Here is an 18,956-nt window from a genome sequence, read left to right as displayed (position 1 = left end):
GTTTTGTTTTTATTTGTATTATTTTTGGTGTGGGTTTATATGCCAAAACATTGAATACTTGGAAGAAAAAGTTACATGCCATTTTTCTTTCTTTTCTTCCTTTTTTTCTCCCAATAAATACTTAAGGTCCTACTGTGTGCTAGGTAGGTAGGCATCAGGGTACAGTACATTGAGTAAAACAGCTATGGTGCCTGTTGTCAATATAGGGATTCATTTAGTGAGGAAAAGAGGGAAGCAATACATGAATAACATAGATAATTGTAATAAAACTGTGGAGGAAACAAAAAATAAATTGAGATAAACCATAACACGAGGAGTCCTGTTTTAGAATGGCTGGGGAAGGCTATGCGGAGGTGACATTTGGCATGAGAGTTAAAGCGTTATGTAAACAGAGACCATGTACAAAGGTTTTAGTGTGGGGTGGGGAGGAGCTGACTTGGAACAGAGATGAGATCAAGGTGAAGCTAAGTTGAGAGAAAGAGATATTCAGTCCTTACTGACTGTGGTGTGCAATGTTTTGATTTTGAGGGTGCCTAACTAGGTAGAGATTAAAGCCCCTTACTGGAGACCTGAGGACTGTAGGTGTCTTTTTGAGGAGTATGTTTTCTGGACTTAAGTTTGAAAGACAATTTGAGGCATCAGGTAGGCATTTGAATATATGGGTCTGTTTTTCAGAGGCGAGGTTCCAGCAGGAGATATAAATATGGGAGACATCATGGAATTTAAATCATGGAGTGGATGAGATCATGTAAGAGAGTATAGAGAGGTAAGAGGCTCAAGAGCTAAACTTGAGGCACTCTAACATTTAGAGGTTGGGAGAGAAGGAATCAGCAAAGGAGACTGATAAACAGTTGGCAGGAGGAAAACCTGCATGTTGTACTGGGAATTAGTAAAGAAAATGTTTCCAGAGGGAAGGAGTGCTCCATTGTGCCTGATACTCCCTGAGATGATGGATAAGGTAAGGGCAGAGTGCTTTTCATCAGGCTTGAAACATGGGAGTCTTTGGGGACTTCACAGGGTCAGTTTTGGAGGAGTGGTGAGCAGATGCTGATTGTAATGGGCAGATGAATGAATGGGAGTTTGTAAGGAAGGGGGATAATGAGTAGAGAGAGACTTTCGATAATCCTGGTACATGAAGTAAGTGGGACTTTGGAGGGGAATGGGAATGTAAGGTGTTTTATTCAGGGTTCTCCAAAAAGACAGAACTGATAGGACACACACACACCACACACACACGAGAAGGGAGTTATTAGGAGAATTGGCTTATTTGATTATGGAGACTGAGAAGTTCCACTATAGGCCATCTGCATCTGCATGCTGGAGAACCGGAGAAGCCGGTAGCAGGACTTAGTCTAAGTCTGAAGGCCTCAGAACCAGAGAAGCCAATGGTGGAACTTAGTCCAAGGTGGAAGGCCCAAGAACCCAGGGACCACTGGTGTGAGTCTGGAGTCTAAAGGCTGGAGAACCTGGAGTTCTGACATCCAGTAACAGGAGAGGAAGAGCAGCCAGGCTCTTAGAGAGAGAGGGTAAGAATTTGCCCTTTCTCTGCCTTTTTATTCCATCTGGGCTCCCGGTTGATTGGATGGTGATTGCCACATTTAGGGCCCATCTTCTCCACTTAGTCCACTCACACACCATCTCCTCTGGAAACACTCTCACAGATATACCTGGGGTTCACTTTCAGTAGATAAAGGATGGGCTCAGTGCCTACTGAAGCTCTGAGAATAATCAGTGTTTGACCAGCTATCTGGATATTCTTTTATCTAGTCAAGTTGAACCCCAAATTAACCATCACATGGGGTTAAGCACAGAAGAGTGGAAGCACAGGAGTTTGACTTTTTTAGATGTACATAGCATATGATAAATATTAAATTGAACCTTACGAAACTGGTGATACTCGACCTATGAGATTGTTTTACCTATGAGAATGGCAATTTCGTATAGTTTGATCTAATAGAACATGTTATGTTACTGAGAATGAGTTGCTTTTAGAAGTGGAGCTTGGTTGAGCAATATTGAGAGGGTTTAATCAAAAGGACAACAGAGTCTTGGAGCAGTTGAGATAAATGGGATTGCTGCTCAGCAGAGGGTTGGCCTTTGAAGCAGGGAGAAGGAACGACACACACTTTTCCAGGAAGGCAGGAGAAGATACACAGATTCAACCATGCTGGAGGGATCACGGTGAGGCCAATACCCAGCAGGTAGTATCCTATTTGAGGCAAATAATTATGTAATACATTTACGGATTTAGCTGTAGATACACATTGATTTTGTTCATAGGACTGAGTGGGTACTGATCCTGTTCTACCTTGTGGTAGACTCTAAGTTTTTTCTCTCAAAGGTCTTTGATAGGTGATTTTTTGCTTGGTTTTTCTCTTTCACTAAAAGCGGAGTAAATCAAATATCATGATCTCCTTCCCCACTCCTGAGCAGTGCAATGCTGTGGCCTCCCTGTAGAACTGATTAGCAAATCAAAGAATAAAGTAGTTTTCTCACAAGTGATTTTCTTGCCCTACAGAAAATTGTCTTTTTCAATGTTACTATCAGTATTCTTTGACTTCTTAGCATAATTGAAGCATTATCTATGATTTCTGTTTCTCTAATGCAGACTACAAGTGCATCCTTTTAAGGTCATTCTACTCTTCTCTGTCACATGTACAGAATTTGCTTATGAGGTGTGTTCATTTCAAGAATTTAACCTGTTTGGAGGGAGACTTCATTCCACTGCATAATATAATTTTAGGAATGATGTTCTTTAGACCATTGTGTGCACATATCCCTAGGCCATAGTTTTCTCCATGTACTTAATTCAGTACAGAATTCCAGGTACTGATCATTAATAATATCTTTAAAGCTAAATGAGAGTGAAAGTCATCTTTAATGACTGTAGGATCCTTTTTTCATGAACTATCTCCTCTAATGTTTATTTTGAATAATACTCTTATCCATGGATTATGGGACCAAGGCCATAATAAAAATATTCCCAGTAAGGGTTGTCTTCTTATTCAGTGTGTACTTGTTGAGCTATAGGCAGTTTTGCTGTGTATGTGGCTCTAAAATGATCTTTTCCTCAAAGTACAGAAAAATCTGGAGAAATGTGGACACTCATGTATTAAGTTTGTAGTATTGTAATATTGTAAGTATAAGATAAAATGTGGCATCTTTTTTTTTTTTTTTTTTGAGGCTGAGTCTTGCTCTGTCGCCTAGGTTGGAGTGCAGTGACGCATTCTTGGTTCACTGCAACCTCTGCTTCCCAGGTTCAAGCAATTCTCTTGCGTCAGCCTTCCGAGTATCTGGGACTACAGGTGCTTGCCACCACACCCAGCTAATTTTTATTTTCTATTTTTTTATTATTTATTTTTTTGAGATGAAGTTTCGCTCTTGTTGCCCAGGCTAGGGTGCAGTGGCGCGATCTCAGCTCACCACAACCTCTGCCTCCCAGGTTCAAGCAATTCTCCTGCCTCAGCCTCCCGAGTGGCTGGGATTATAGGTGCCTGCCACCATGTCCAGCTAATTTTGTATTTTTAGTAGAGATGGCGTTTCTCCATGTTGGCCAGGCTGGTCTTGAACTCCCGACCTCAGATGATCCACCTGCCTCAGCCTCCCAAAGTGTTGCATTACAGGTGTGAGCCACTGTGCCTAGCTGCTAATTTTTGTATTTTTAGTAGAGACGGGGTTTCACCATGTTGGCCAGGCTGGTCTGGAACTCCTGACCAGGTGATCCACCCGCCTCGGCCTGCCAAAGTGCTGGGATTGCAGGCGTGAGCCACCGCACCTGGACAAAATGTGGTATCTTTAAAAGCTCTGTGATGATGGCATTTTAGACTAAGGTAATGTTTTGTTTTATGGAGATGTGTAGCTGTACTGCTGGCAAGATGAATCAACATGTTCTAATACTGCTTGTAATAGGAGTAACTTGATTTACCATTACCTACTGTGGTAAATTGGTATCTTCAGTGTTGGAAATATTCAACAGAATGTATCAGAAGGGATTTCAAAAGCTGTAGTCTATGGTGTTGTGATAAGTGAACAAAAGCATTTCCCCTATTCTAGACAGCCTTTGATAGCATATGTATTTAGGAAAATATATACAGATTGATCAACTGTGTCAAATATTTTTAGTTTCTTTGGGTTGAACTTTGGGTTATGCCAAGGGATCCCCTTTGGTCTTTTCATGGAGAATCGCTTGTAACCAATGTTGATAATGCACTTATAAAGAAGGGTGTAAAGGTTTATAGGACGATACTGCTCGACAGCTTTGCGGATCTGGAATCTACGTGGTTCAACTAGCTTCTCTCTTTGAGTCCTGAACTAGTGCACTCATCTCCTGTTTCCTTTGCTTTGCCGTTTCCAGTTGTAAAGTGATGTGTGCTCCCTCTCTTGCCTTTCACTAGGGCAGTGGGGCTTGTCTTTCAGGATGAGATCTGTGCTAAAACTTTTTCTTGTCTCTGTGTATGCTGATAAACAGGCTTTAGAGTTCTATCTTGTGGTGATATATCACCCCACCCCATCTTAGATATGACAATTGCCTTTTTTTTTTTTTTAATTTAAGTTCTAGGGTACATGTGCATAACGTGCAGTTTTGTTACATATGTATACTTATGCCATGTTGGTGTGCTGCACCCATCAACTCGTCAGCACCCATCAATTCATCATTTATATCATGTATAACTCCCCAATGCAATCCCTCCCTCCTCCCCCCTCCCCATGATAGGCTCCAGTGTGTGGTGTTCCCCTTCCCCAGTCCAAGTGATCTCATTGAGACAATTGCCTTTAAAGGACTACAGTTTTGGTGTGTAGGGGGCTCTTTCTGTTACGTGCTTCTAAGTAGAGAGGCCTGTGAGAACATCTTTCAGGTCTAAGGAGGTATATGGCTATCTTGTGCTCCTTTCTTCTCTAACATCAGGGCTATAGATATTCACCCCTGGTGTTGTATTGCCCCCAACCCCTGCCACCCCTGGTGATTTGCTGCTAATTTTGGCTACTTTTTTTTTTTTTTTTAATTCCAAAATCTCTTGCAGTCTCTTCGGACTTCTGCCAATTTTGGCATAGTTTGCTCAAATGATTGGTCTTTTCTTGGTAGATCTCAGTCTCTTAACTTCTCCCTTCCCCTTGTTGAACTGACCAATAATCTGTGAGTATAACCCTTATATCTTGTGTGTTATATGGTCTTTCGTATTTTTTCCTAAAGCATATCATGCTATACATACTATTTTTAAACGGCCTTTTCGCCACTTTATCTTCTGAAAATACCTTTCCTTACATTTCTGTTTTAAAACAATTTATGTTTCTAAATTTTCAGTGGCTGACATCCCTTCCATGATAATGAATCTATTGTTTGACCAGTCCCCTACTTTTGGGCATTTGGATATTTTCTATCTCTTTTCTCTTTTCCCTTCTTCTTTCTTTCCTTTCTGCTTTCCTGTTACTTCCTGGTAATGAGTATCCGGAGTTGTTTGTTCACCATGCATATCGTTTTTTAAAACCCTAGTGGGCCGGGCGCGGTGGCTCACGCCTGTAATCCCAGCACTTTGGGAGGCTGAGATGGGCGGATCACGAGGTCAGATTGAGACCATCCTGGCTAACATGGTGAAAACCTGTCTCTACTCAAAAAATACAAAAATTAGCCGGGTGTGGTGGCTGGTGCCTGTAGTCCCAGCTACACGGGAGGCTGAGGCAGGAGAATGGCATGAACCTGGGAGGTGGAGCTTGCAGTGAGTGGAGATGGCGCCACTGCACTCCAGCCTGGGCGACAGAGGGAGACTCCGTCTCAAAAAGAATAAATAAATAAATAAAAAAAAAAAATAAAATAAAAAAAAATAAATAAATAAAACCCTAATGTGGGTTTTTTGAGGCTTTTGCTAGTTATAACATCACCTTGTATGTTCAAAGACAGAGGCCTGTATCTTATGCATGTCTTCCTAGCATACATGCCTGATACAGTGGCCATTCACTAAAGAATTATTGTTGAGTTTCAGAAATATGAGGGCCATTTGACAAATAAATGAGTACCTACTATGTACTTGGAACCCAGGATATAGGAGTGAACAAGGTAAAGATTGTCCTTGCTCTCATAAAGTGAGGTATTATTTCGTATAACAAGGTTTATGTTATAGAGGTGGTAACCCTCTTAATGTGAGGATCAATGAAAAAAATTTAAGACACATAGTATAGCAAAAGCAGACTGAATGACTTAGGGTGTGGTTACTTGGGAGATGTTCATGCTTATGGCTAACTGAGTTTACTAATTGATTTTTCCATACATGATATTTCTTATTTAGGATTATCCACTAGTGTTAAGGGATTGAGATGAAATGATCTTTTTCAAGTTCATACTTTTTTGACCCTTAAGGGATTGAGATGGAATGATCTTTTTCATGTTCATACTTTTTGGACCCTTGTGAGTAACTCCAGTCAATTATACTTAAATTAAAAATTTCATAATTGAATATAATATGCTGTTGTACTTAGTGATTCCAGAGACCCAAAGATCTTTTAGGACTGAGGTTGGGGGGAACAGAAATATTTCCCAAAATATTTTTGGTCTTTCTGTTGCACGTCTTAAAATATGATTAAGCAAAGATTGCAGCCGTGAAGATTTTCTGCTATAAATTGGTGTTTCAACCCTGGCAGCTGTTCATGCTTTCTGCGATCCCACTTATAAAAGTGGAAAGTGAAGGGTGAGTGGCTACCCTCGTAGGCAACCACATAATTAAAAAAAAAAAAATGTGTATGCCTCAGCAGATCTATATTAGTATTTCATATAGCTGCCTTTTTCTTTTTTATTGTAGGGCCAGCTCTCAATGTTGCAAGAAAAAATAGACCATTTGGAGCGTTTGCTAGCTGAGAATAATGAGATCATCTCAAATATTAGAGACTCAGTCATCAATTTGAGTGAGTCTGTGGAGGATGGTCCGAAAAGTTCACAGAGCAATTTCAGCCAAGGTGCTGGCTCACATCTTCTGCCCTCACAATTATCCCTCTCAGTTGACACTGCAGACTGTCTGTTTGCTTCACAAAGTGGAAGTCACAATTCAGATGTGCAGGTAATGTATACATTCATTAGTAATCACTGGGTATTTTTTTTGTTCTTTTTAAGATTTGACGTGATGTCTGTTCTGACTTGGTAAGTTGCTTAAACTCTTTGGATTATAGTTTCTCTTTTTGTAAAGTACTTTGATTAGTCACATGAACATTAGTGTTCTGTTTAGTGATAAACTTCCATAATTCTGTTTTTCTCAGTTTATCTTACTATTTTATACTTATGTGAATACAGTCTTTTTGTATGCTTTTCAGTCTTATTTTCTATAATAGTTGAAAACCTTTAGAGGTTTAAATTTTGCCAGATTTTTTTTTTTTTTTTTTTTTTTTTTGAGACGGAGTCTCGCTCTGTCGCCCGGGCTGGAGTGCAGTGGCCGGATCTCAGCTCACGGCAAGCTCCGCCTCCCGGGTTTACCGCCATTCTCCTGCCTCAGCCTCCGGAGTAGCTGGGACTACAGGCGCCCGCCACCTTGCCCGGCTAGTTTTTTCTATTTTTTAGTAGAGACGGGGTTTCACCGTGTTAGCCAGGATGGTCTCGATCTCCTGACCTCGTGATCCGCCCGTCTCGGCCTCCCAAAGTGCTGGGATTACAGGCTTGAGCCACCGCGCCCGGCCCAGAGATTTTTTTTTTAACCTTCCATTGGAGAATACAAGAAAAGCCCTGTTCTTGTCATATATCAGTTGTACATTATAGATTTTGTACAAAGTAAGGTTAGACTTTTTGTTTTTTTTTGTTTTTCCTTGCTTAATATCCTTTTGCAAGAAGGAAGGGAAATATTCTACAGCTGTACTTTCCAGTATGGAAGCCCCCGTCCACATGGGGCTACTGAGCACTTGAAATGTGACTAATGTGGCTTGAGATGTGCTGTAAGTGTAATATACACACACAGTGTTTCAGACTTAGTGTGCAAAATATCTTAATTCATTTATATATTGATTATGTGTTAAGATAATATTTTGGATATACTGGGTTAATGAAATATTAAAATTAATTTCAACTGCTTCGTTTTACTAGAAAATTAAAAATTTGGCTTGTATTATTTTTCTCTTGGACAGTGCTATTATAGAGGGCAATGGAGTAAAAAACCAGCGTCAGAAAGGCCTTCTGCCTTTCTTAAACTCAGAGTGTTTCACTCACATTGGCTTTGCAAATTAGAGCAAGGCTGTGTTTAACCTTGTGCCTTGTACCAGAAACTGGATTTTGGTAGAAGGATCCTAAGGGGTGAATATTTTAAAGTTTGACAAAATTATTTGGCTTCTGGCCTTGTTTTCGAATATACACTTTCCACTAACTGCTGAGGGGCAGAGAACGTGATATGATCTTGAGGTCATGGCTCACAGGCCAAGCTGGAAGCTGGGGACAGTGGAGCTGGCCAGGTCTTGCACCTGCAACCTCATCAGCTAGAATGTAGCCAGATTCTGATAGGATCAGAATCCTGTGCTTACGGGGATCGCTGTTTCTGTGAGGGTTGACTTTATTCAGTTTTTTGTTGAGTGCTTCTTAAGTACCTAGCTAGCCTTGTTGTCATCCATGATAAGGAACAGAAAAAAAAAATATATATATATATATATTTGTTGTGTGGTCTAAATCCGGGCTGGACAGAAAGGAGTTGCAGAGCAACCATGGAAGTCAGGCAGAGCAAGTCAGGAGGGTACTGGAAGAGCTGCAGGACTGAAGGAAGAAACAGAGACTGCTAAGACATCCTCCTACCCAGCTCATTTCCAAAGATTTGTCGGCTCATCCTTGGGAAAATTTTATTTTATTTATTAAAGTCATATATTCCATAGGGAGAGAAATATTATTGCCTTAAAATATTTTGTATTGACTTTTATGTAATTTGTTTGGCCTTTAAATTTTTTTTGTAACTCATTTATATATTCGGATGTGAGTTTTGTAATCCAGTTTTGACATAATTTAAATTTTACAAAAGGTTGTTTGGTTGTGTTGTCACATTTAATATTATAGAAACTGTGAAGAACAAAAGTAAAGTTTTAGTTTTTTTTTTCCTACTGTTTTTTCCTTTGCATCCAAACGTTATTAGCCAGCAGGAATATTGCATTGAAAAGCTAGAAAACATTAGGATACATAAAAGCTAAATCTCAATTTAAAAAATTTTCTCAATTTTTAGATGATTATGCCTAGTTGACCCTGTTGTAGTTTTACTTCTAGGATAAAATAGGTAGATAGAACATATGCTACATGGAAGAATAGCTATAGATAGGTGTATTTTTGTTCAGGTATAGATTTTTAATATACATGAGATTTACTATAAAATAAAGACAGCTCAAAGTAAAATATCATTTTCAGCACTATTTTTGAAAATACTGAAATATCTGGTCACTATCAAATTTCATCAGAAATTTTTTTCTTGGTTCTTTTTCTATAAATTTCTATTAAATTGTTTTGGAAGTAAAGTAGGGGAAGAAGGAATAGAATGAACTTATTTTTTATGAGAAGCAGATGGGAGACGATTATTTATCAGGGTAGTTTTGTAGCACAAATAGCATTTCAAGCCTTTAAATGGTGATGAAATATTTTCTACTCTAAACTCCTCAATTAATGTCTACAGAAATAGTTTTATTTTATAAAATATATATGCAGAGTATAGCAGTGAATAATTTTGAGCAAGTATTTACCAACATTAAATTTAAATTAATAATGGTTAAACTTTAATTTTTTTTCTTTTACATTTTTAGATGTTGGATGTTTACAGTCTAATTTCTTTTGACAATCCAGATGGTGGAGTTTGGAAGCAAGGATTTGACATTACTTATGAATCTAATGAATGGGACACTGAACCCCTTCAAGTCTTTGTGGTGCCTCATTCCCATAACGACCCAGGTAAAATTTGCACTTCAAAAAAAACAGGAGGTTATTAAGTTCCTTTAGGCCTAGAGTCTTTTAATGAGAGTCTGGTAGAGGCCACTGCTCAAATTTTTGGACATTATTCTCTGACTTTTAACATTAATGTATTCCTTTTATGTGTCATTATGTTTTAGTGTTCTCATTTTATCAATTTATGTGCCATTCAAAGATAGTATCTGTGCAATATGAAATGGTAATAAACAAAAAAGAAGGGCTTGCTTTTGGGAGAAAAACTGTATATACTTTTAAGAGACTGATTGTTGATTTTAGTAACTTTTTGTAAAATATTGCATGGGAGAAATATTTCATGTCTATGAAGTCTACCTTTAGAAGAGGCAGAATACTCATGGGAAAGTTTGAATCTTTAAAATAGAGAAGCAGTATTAAATGGTTTAAGAACCTTGGTGTTGATTGGTTTCAGGCACATACGAATGTGAGTCTCAGCTCTCTGTATTTATCAGTGTTAGGCAACTTTAGGCAAGTTACTTTATCCCTCTGAGACCAAGTTTTTTCCCTGGTGGAATAAGGATAATAGTATCTGTTTCAGTAGGGTGAAAAGTGAAAGAATCATGTATGGCACAACAGTAGCTGCTATCATTATTGTTACTACATATGATGGCGTTTATTTATAGGGGCCATAGATTTCCCCCCCTCCCGCTCCCCCCCTCAACCGCCAAGATGAGGGGAAATTGTTTCAATTATAATGGGACATAGGATTTGATATACATATTTGTTCATTTGAGTACACAGACACAGATAATTTTGTTGCCGCATTTTTTTTTGTGGGGGTTGGGTGGGGGGTATATTTCTAAAGACTTATTTTGAAGGAGTGTGTTACTTTTCTTAATATCTCGATTTCATGATTACTGTTAGAAGCACTAGTAACCTAATAATTTGAAGGTTTTTTCTTTGCTTCCAACATTCATTTATCTTCTACTTACATTTTTTCCCCATTAGTTTATTGGCAGATATTCCTATTTTTCTATTTCTAAGACAAAAAAACATGTTACTTTAGGTCTGGACACATGATTTAGTGAAGCATTTTTTGTGTGTGTGTGTGCTGCTTTTGGGTGTGAGATATAGTCTGTGAGCTTAGATATTGAAATGCTTGGATTTCTAGACTACTTCAATATTTAGTATGCACTGACATGTAAAGTGTATAAAATCAATATTCTGGAAATTTGTGATGAGCAATTACTACACATCAGCTTCTGACTTGATTTCCCTATCTTTGATCTTAATGTCTTTATCTTTTCCTACAAATACTTGTTGGTGTTATGTTTTCCTCATATATATTTTAGATTGTCTTTCTCCTTAATCTTAGCCTGTACCTTTTAAATCCAAACTCAGGGAAGGCTGGGCATCATGGAAAGACTTCAGGAATTTGGAGCCAGGCAGAATGAGGCTGGTATCTTGGCTCTGCTGTGTATTGCCTGTGTGTCCTTGGGCACATTGATTTGTGTATCTGTAAAATGGAGATCATACAGGTGGAGTAGCATCTTAAGCCAGGGTTAGTTATAAAGTAATTATAAAAGGTGATGAAAATTACATCTAATCCAGATTTCTCTGCTATTTATTCACTTGAGTACAGATTAGTTAGTACATTTGCATTTAGGGGATGCATATGAAAAACAGGTATCTTTGATTGCTAGACTCACACTCAGTGAGGTGAGGTGCTCACACTTAATGTAGGATCTAGACAGCTTTTGGCACTGCAGATTTTTTTCCTCTATAAATCTCATAATCACTGTTGAATATTCAATTATTCAGTGAAATAGTGAAAGAGCCACTTGTAATATCTAAATTTTTAGTTCTGTCTTCTCTTTCTGCCAGTCACATTTAGTTTAATTCTTGTTACTTAATTGGGAGAGTGATGTGATTCCATAGTATAATCTTCCTTGTAGGCTTATAAATATACTTCGAAGTATGTCTTGTGACTCTTCCTCATATGAAGCCCGCTTCTTCCCTTTTCTTGATTTTTTTAAAAGACCTTTATTCTGTCCCTTTTTCTGCCATTTTTAATTCCTACCAGTCTCATTTCTTGTTATTCCATACATGGGCTTTTAACTATAATAATAAAATCTATGGTTTACCAGGCAGAGTGCCCGATGTTTTACAGACATTTAGTGCATACCCATGAAGGTTAGTGCCATGCTTCACGATGAAGGTGTTACCAGGTTACACAGCTAACAAGGGGCACCAGAATACTTTCCTGACAATTTACCTGGATCTCCCACTAAGGTAAATTCTAGCGGCAAAGAACATATGCTTCCTATTAAACACACTTTCCTCATGGCCTAGCTGAACACTTGGCATATAGAATAATTGCCAAAAAAATAAGGCCTTTTTGACCTTTCTCGAAGCCCCTCCGCCACATACTCATACTACACACACACACCTCCACGCTTGCAGGTCTTCGCAGATGTAAACATTGACAGCATTTTTACTTGGTCTCCTCACTAGAATGTTAGCTCATTAAGGGCTAGAACTTTGTTTTATTCACTGCTGTGTTGGGAATGCCTAGAATCATAACTGGCACATAGTACTGAGTCATTAAGAGTTTGGCTAAATAAGTTAATGAGCTAATGAATCTGACTCTTCAAACTAGGATGAAACATTTGACTTATTCCTTGGCCTAGGCTTTTCTTTTAAGTTCCCTCCTTCCTGATGGCTACTTATTTCTACTCTAAAACAAACAAACAAACAAAAAACTTATTTAAATTACTCTTTTGTAATTTTGTATACTAGAAACAGGCCATAATAAGCTCTTTGAGGGCAGGGATTGCTCTTGATTTTTAGACTTTTTTTTTGTTGTTGTTTGCATTACTATTCCTGCTTAGTTAGTAGGTCATCTTCTGAGTAGACATTCCTAGTAAGTATTCCTGACTGTAATCTCTTTCGGTATCCTAGTAACTATTGCTGAATCTTTTTGTCTTAGTAAAAGATGTTAATGACCCTGACTCTCACACCCTTCTCCACTTGGAAAAAATAATTGTCAGAAACAAATCTTTTAAAACTATAGTGGCTTTTGCTGTCAAGCAAAATGCTAGAGAGACGAATCCACTGACTTAATAATTTTCACTATTCCTTAACAAAAGTAAAATATTGGCAAACTAAATTATTCTGTGAAAACCTGAATTATTCACATCATGAAAAACCATTCTTTTTAATAGAGGAAAAAGAGAAAGATGTGTTCATATATGCTCCAAGTCAAAATGTGACTCTGTAATGGGAAATCTTTGTATAATACTCCTAAATGAACGTGAGGTTAGGAAGTGTTCTTTCTAAATGAGATTTATAGAGAGATTTGTTTGCATTTTCTGCAGCAACAATTTAAAACAAGCTTTAACTTAGTAGTTTGTTTCATTGGTGGATTTTTGTCTATTGGGGATAGAAATATTTGAAATAGATTTTTAAAAAATTGTTGTATTTAGTTCCCCAACTTTGTGAATTTATGTTGCTGTGTTTTTCTATATATAGATATCTTTCTTTTTGGACTAAGTTGGTAATATCTCTCAAGAAAAGGTAAATTTCACAATATGTTGGTATCTTAATAAAATTCCAAATTATGTTAGTCTGTGAAAACATGTAACAATTGTCATAAAATATTTAAGTGTTTTACATGAGTACAAACCGAATTGGAAAAGAATTGTGAAGTAAATGCTGATAACTTTGTACTGTTATGCTTTTGAAAGTTTTGAATCGTAGACCATGAAATTAAATGTTAGTTGATTGATACATGTTCATGTTGTATTTAATAAGCTGATTAAAGCACAATTACAGCACTTTTGTATCTACAATCTTAATTCTTTGCTTCCCACTAGTTAAACTGCTGAACTATTTGGTTAATTTTACTTCAAAGAAATCACAGTGTGTGGAGAGAAGATAAGGTAAATGGAAGGTTGGACAGCATATTGTTAGTTAAGCAATTTGTGAAATGAGCATTAGAAAATAATCCCCCTTGTGGTATGACTCTAAAATAGTAGGAAGACCCAGGCCCAAGAGTTACACTGGAAAATAATTTTCTTTTGTGCATTTGCAATTCTTTTGCAGAATTTTTTATTGACTCAGAGGGTGATTAGGACTTTGTAGCTTTTTTTGTGTATAAAATTAAGAAACAGATGTTTGCATTTAGTATTATGATAATTATGTATCCTTTAAAAAAAGTTTGTAAAAAAAAAGAATAAAAACATGAGGAAATCAGTATAATATTTTCAAATATTTCCAAGTATAGTTAGAATTTGAAAATAGTTCTGGTCAGCCATAGTTGGCTAATGTCTCTATCAGGGTTGTCCAATTTTTTGGCTTCCCTGGGCCACATTGGAAGAAGAATTGTCTTGGGCCACACATAAAATACACTAACACTAACAATAGGTGATGAGCTAAAAAATAAAATCGCAAAAAAATTTCATAATATTTTAAGAAAGTTTACAAATTCATATTGAGGCTCATTCAAAGCCTTCCTGGGCCACATGCAGCCCGTGGGCCGCAGGTTGGACAAACTTGATGAAAGGTGGTGGAGACTTAGAAGTCTGGTTGCTAACGGAACTTTGCTGATCAGAATGAGATGGTCATCATCAGAAGGAGAAGTTGTATGTGAACACTGTTCGGGGAGTACTTTATTTGGTATAGCTACTGCAGGATAAAGTGGATTTTTTGGTTTTGACTGCCATGATTGGAAATTTTAGTTTCTGAAGCTAAAATTTTTAGTATGAGGAATGACTGAGATCTGGCATTTATTGCCTGTCCCGCATCAGGTGAGTGACAGGTCTTTGTTACTTTTTCCTTTGTGTAATTCTTTAACCCTGAAAAGTGGTAAATTAAGTCACATTTAACAGGTGAGGGCAGCGAGGCTAAGTTAGGGTATAGTAATTTGTTCAAAGTCAGTTAATTTAATTATACATTCTCAGAGGTTGGTGAATTGAAGCTCAGGATTGCCTGATTGTAAAATCTGTGTTTTTTCCATTTACGTCTTTTTATTGCCTCTTAAGATACTTTATTTAGTTAAAATTATTCTATTCCTTTTCTTCTTGTGTTGTAGGCATTAGCCAATTCAACACATTTATCTAGACTTAGGATTGTTAATAGAGTTGTCAGATTTAGCAAACAAAAATATAAAATACTCAGTTAAACTTGAATTTTCAATAACAATGAATAGTTTGTGTGTGTGTGTGTCCCAAATATCACATGCAGCATGCTTATACTAAACATTTATTTGTTGTTTATCTGAAATTCAAATTCAGCTTCACTCTGCATTTTATCTGACAACCTTAATTGTTAAGAAAATTGTAGCACTTAAGAGTTAAATGGCTGTATATGGCTATCTAGAATTCTGTTTTTAGAGATCTCTAAAATATGTGTGTTGAGATTCCTTTTTAGAGGAAGAATAGATGGTTTAGTCTCTCATTGGTCTTTATTCTTTGAGGAGCACATATGTTAAGCAGCTGCTGAGAAATGTAGATTAAATAGCTCCTCTTTCTCCTAATTTCAGTTACCTTTGTCTATCTTTCAAGCCTGAGTGCTTCAAAACTCTCCAGTGCTCTGGTAATACAAATAATTACTAGCACGTAGGGAATTATTATGTTCTGTGCACTATTGTAGGCATTTTACATATATCACATCCATTACTCCTTTCTGCAACTTCATGACAGAGTCCTGTAGTTACCCTCACTTCATAGATGTGGGAGAAGTGGCAGGAGAGAGCATAAGTGATACCTGTTCATGGCAGGTCTAGGTTTGAAATCAAGTGATCTTTTTCCAGAACCAGGACTTGTAACAGTTTTTAATATATTCCTTTTGTGGATAATTCTGAAACCACAGGCTGAGCATATAGGAGGAAAGTCTTTTAAGTATTTCCAAGCCAAATGTCAACTAGTTTAGTGTTATTAATCATAAAAAAGATTTTTTTCAACTGTCTTGCAAAAGTGGACATCTCACTGCACTATCTCCTGTCCTTCTTTTCCTTCTGATTTTTCTGGTTTGTCTTTTTTTTTTTTTTTTTTTTTTTTTTGAGGCGGAGTCTCGCTCTGCCGCCCAGGCTGGAGTGCAGTGGCCGGATCTCAGCTCACTGCAAGCTCCGCCTCCCGGGTTCACGCCATTCTCCTGCCTCAGCCTCCCAAGTAGCTGGGACTACAGGCGCCCGCCATCTCGCCCGGCTAGTTTTTTGTATTTTTAGTAGAGACGGGGTTTCACCGTGTTAGCCAGGATGGTCTCGATCTCCTGACCTCGTGATCCACCCGTCTCGGCCTCCCAAAGTGCTGGGATTACAGGCTTGAGCCACCGCGCCCGGCCTCTGGTTTGTCTTTATTGAAATGAATGTCTCTGTCCTTAAGTACTACATTAGTACATGAAATGGTGAGTGGTTTTCCTCATTACTACATTTTCTACAATTAGAAAGTGATTTACAAGCAATATTTTCTAGCTTTTGTTTTGTTTTGTTTTGTTTTTTGAGATGGAGTCTTGCTCTGTTGCCCAGACTGGAGTGCAGTGGCGTGATCTCGGTTCACTGCACCTCTGCCTCCCAGGTTCAAGCAATTCTCCTGCCTCAGCCACCTGAGTAGCTGGGATTATAGGCACACGCCACAGTGCCCAGCTAATTTTTTTTGTATTTTTAGTAGAGACGGCGTTTCACCATATTGGCCAGGCTGGTCTTGAACTCTTGACCTCAAGTGTTCCGTCCGCCTTGGCCTCCCAAAGTGCTGGGATTAGAGACTTGAGCCACCACACCTGGCAATATTTTCCAGCCTTTAAGTTGGTTTCTTTTAGAAACTGTGATAATTTGCCCAGTATTTGTCTAAAGCTAAGTAGCCCCCTCATGTACCCTAAGAGTAACCCACCAAAGAAAGTCACTTTTCCTTCTCACAGTGTCTCTCATATTTTAGACAGTTTTCTCATTATTTCAAACAACCAAACTCTGTTGGGGGAGACTTACTATGCCTGAAGTATTGTCAATCAGTGTTAGATGCTCATAGATGGGATCATTAATAAGGGAGGGGAAAAGCTTTAGCACAGATTTAGAAATTATCTTGGAGATTGATCACACAATTGCAGCTATGAGATAACAAGGTATGCAGGTCTTCTAAGGGACACTTAGAAAAGCAATATTATAAGGGGTCACAGTTGGACACTGTATGTATACAGCTGCAGGATGAACAAAATGTCTGCTGTCCTAACAGTAATGCAAATAGGTTTTTTTGTGTGGGGTAAAATTTCCAGTGACAGCATCTTCATATGCATTCAAAAAATGATCTTTCTCAAACAACTTCATTGAATTAAAGCTGATATGCTTAGAAAACTATTAAATGACGCTGAATCAACTGGGAAAAACAGGTTAGATTATTTTGGAAACCTGCGTTCAAAATCATTTAGAGGCATCAGCAGGTTTCTAGGTTTTCCAAATCTCATAGGTCTCTGGAATCCTTAACTTCATCTGTGACTGTCTGCTTACCCTCTCTTGGAAACTTAGTTGATTACTAAGTTCTCTTCATTTTGTCTCATTGACCTCTTATTTCCCTCTGTTTATTTCCACTGCAGTCCATAACCATTTTTTACAGAATTTTGCAGTGGTCTCATTTTCTGTTTCTCTGCTTCTACTTTGCCTTTTTAGTCTTCACACTCTTAGTACAGTTATTTTTGAAAGCACAGGTCAGAAAACCCTCACGTCCTCCCTCCAAAGTTCTCTGTAAGAAACAGTAATGGTTTAGAAGGTTTTCAATAATCTGTCTCCCACTTCTATTTTTATATTTATTTCTCACCATGTTTGCATCATGTACCCTGCAATGCAGCCATACTCAACTTCCTGTCTTTTCCATATGCTCTTCCCTCTATTTGGAACTACCACCCTTTTTCTCTCTCCAGATGATGACTAATCTAAGAATCTTTCTTCTTTTCTTTTGGTAAGACTTTACCATTTATTTCCATGACATTTTGTTCATATTTTCACTGTAGAATCTGTTTTCATTTAGCTTTGCTTTATTGCTTTGCCCTTATTAGATGCAAGGTACGTTTTTGAATGAATAAATCAGAACGTTAATTAAAACTCCTTCACAGTTTATCAGGGAGGAAAAGCAAACTTAACTTATAATAGAAATGTTGGAATTAAAATTAATCAGCAGCATATTTGAGTAATAGTAATACCATTTAAGATTGTATGTTACCCTTTAAGTATATGACTAGAAGTTGCAGTTGAATATTGAAGGATTACCGAGTGGTGGAAGAAACCTGTTTGTCATTTGTTCATAGAAAATAACTTAATTGCTAGATAAGAACAATAGACACTGAGGATTCTGAAAGGAGGGAGAGAGGGAAGGGGGAGAGGACTGAAAAACTACCTGTTGGGTACTGTGTTCACTGTTAGGGTGATGGGATCAATAGAAGCCCGAACCTCAACATCATGCAATATACCATGGAACAAACCTGCAAATATACCTCTTGAATCTAAAATTTAAAAAAGAGTAAATTATTAGAACAAAGGATATTTCTCTTTTTAATGAACTTTATTTTAAAATTTGAGAATATTTATCACATTGAAATGGAAAAAAGTCTTAAGGCTTAAGTTGCATGTGTTATTACCAAGGTATTATTTATCTGAATGTAATTTTTTTTTTTCAAAACTTTTCATGTTTTCCTGAAGGTTGGTGCTTATTTAACTTTTGAGTGGAATTAATATACTTTAAAAATCATTATTAATAAAAATAAAAATAAAAGAAAAAATCATTATAGCAATTAAAACCATAGCAGTGTAACAGTACTTTGTGGAGCGGGGTGCCTTCTTAGGGATGGGTGTTTTAATCATCTTAGAGCTGACAGATCCTCTTAAAATGTAAATATTTTGGAAACTTAAAAATATTGGACAATGATTATTAGGTATCAGAACAGAGAGGGAACATATTAAAGCTAATAGTGTTGTATCATTTTATCTTTAGTTTCATTTCTAGTTGAAGTAATAAATTTGCATTTGTACTTTTTTCCCAGACCTTTTGACTATACCGTTCATTCATCATATCAAGTACTTACTGAACTCTTGCTTTTATATGTTTGCATATTAAAC

The 18,956-nt window shown here is 37.4% G+C and overlaps 1 protein-coding gene across 2 annotated transcripts in view; it reads left to right on the top strand.

The window, feature by feature from the left end:
• Window positions 1–18,956, top strand: part of MAN2A1 (mannosidase alpha class 2A member 1) — a 183,816-nt gene that overhangs the window by 17,239 nt on the left and 147,621 nt on the right. Inside the window, exons 2-3 of one of the 2 annotated variants that reach the window (XM_033178955.1) lie at window positions 6,792–7,046; window positions 9,739–9,883. In XM_033178955.1, the coding sequence (XP_033034846.1) occupies window positions 6,792–7,046; window positions 9,739–9,883 (400 nt within the window). Of the gene's footprint in view, window positions 1–6,791; window positions 7,047–9,738; window positions 9,884–18,956 lie in introns of those variants that run through there. The other variant, XM_033178956.1, reaches the window with a different exon arrangement.

Source organism: Trachypithecus francoisi, unplaced genomic scaffold, assembly GCF_009764315.1.
Source record: "Trachypithecus francoisi isolate TF-2019V2 unplaced genomic scaffold, Tfra_2.0 Lachesis_group2, whole genome shotgun sequence".
Lineage (NCBI taxonomy): Eukaryota > Metazoa > Chordata > Mammalia > Primates > Cercopithecidae > Trachypithecus > Trachypithecus francoisi.
Note: the sequence above shows the minus strand (reverse complement) of the source record. Positions and strands in the feature narration are given on the sequence as shown.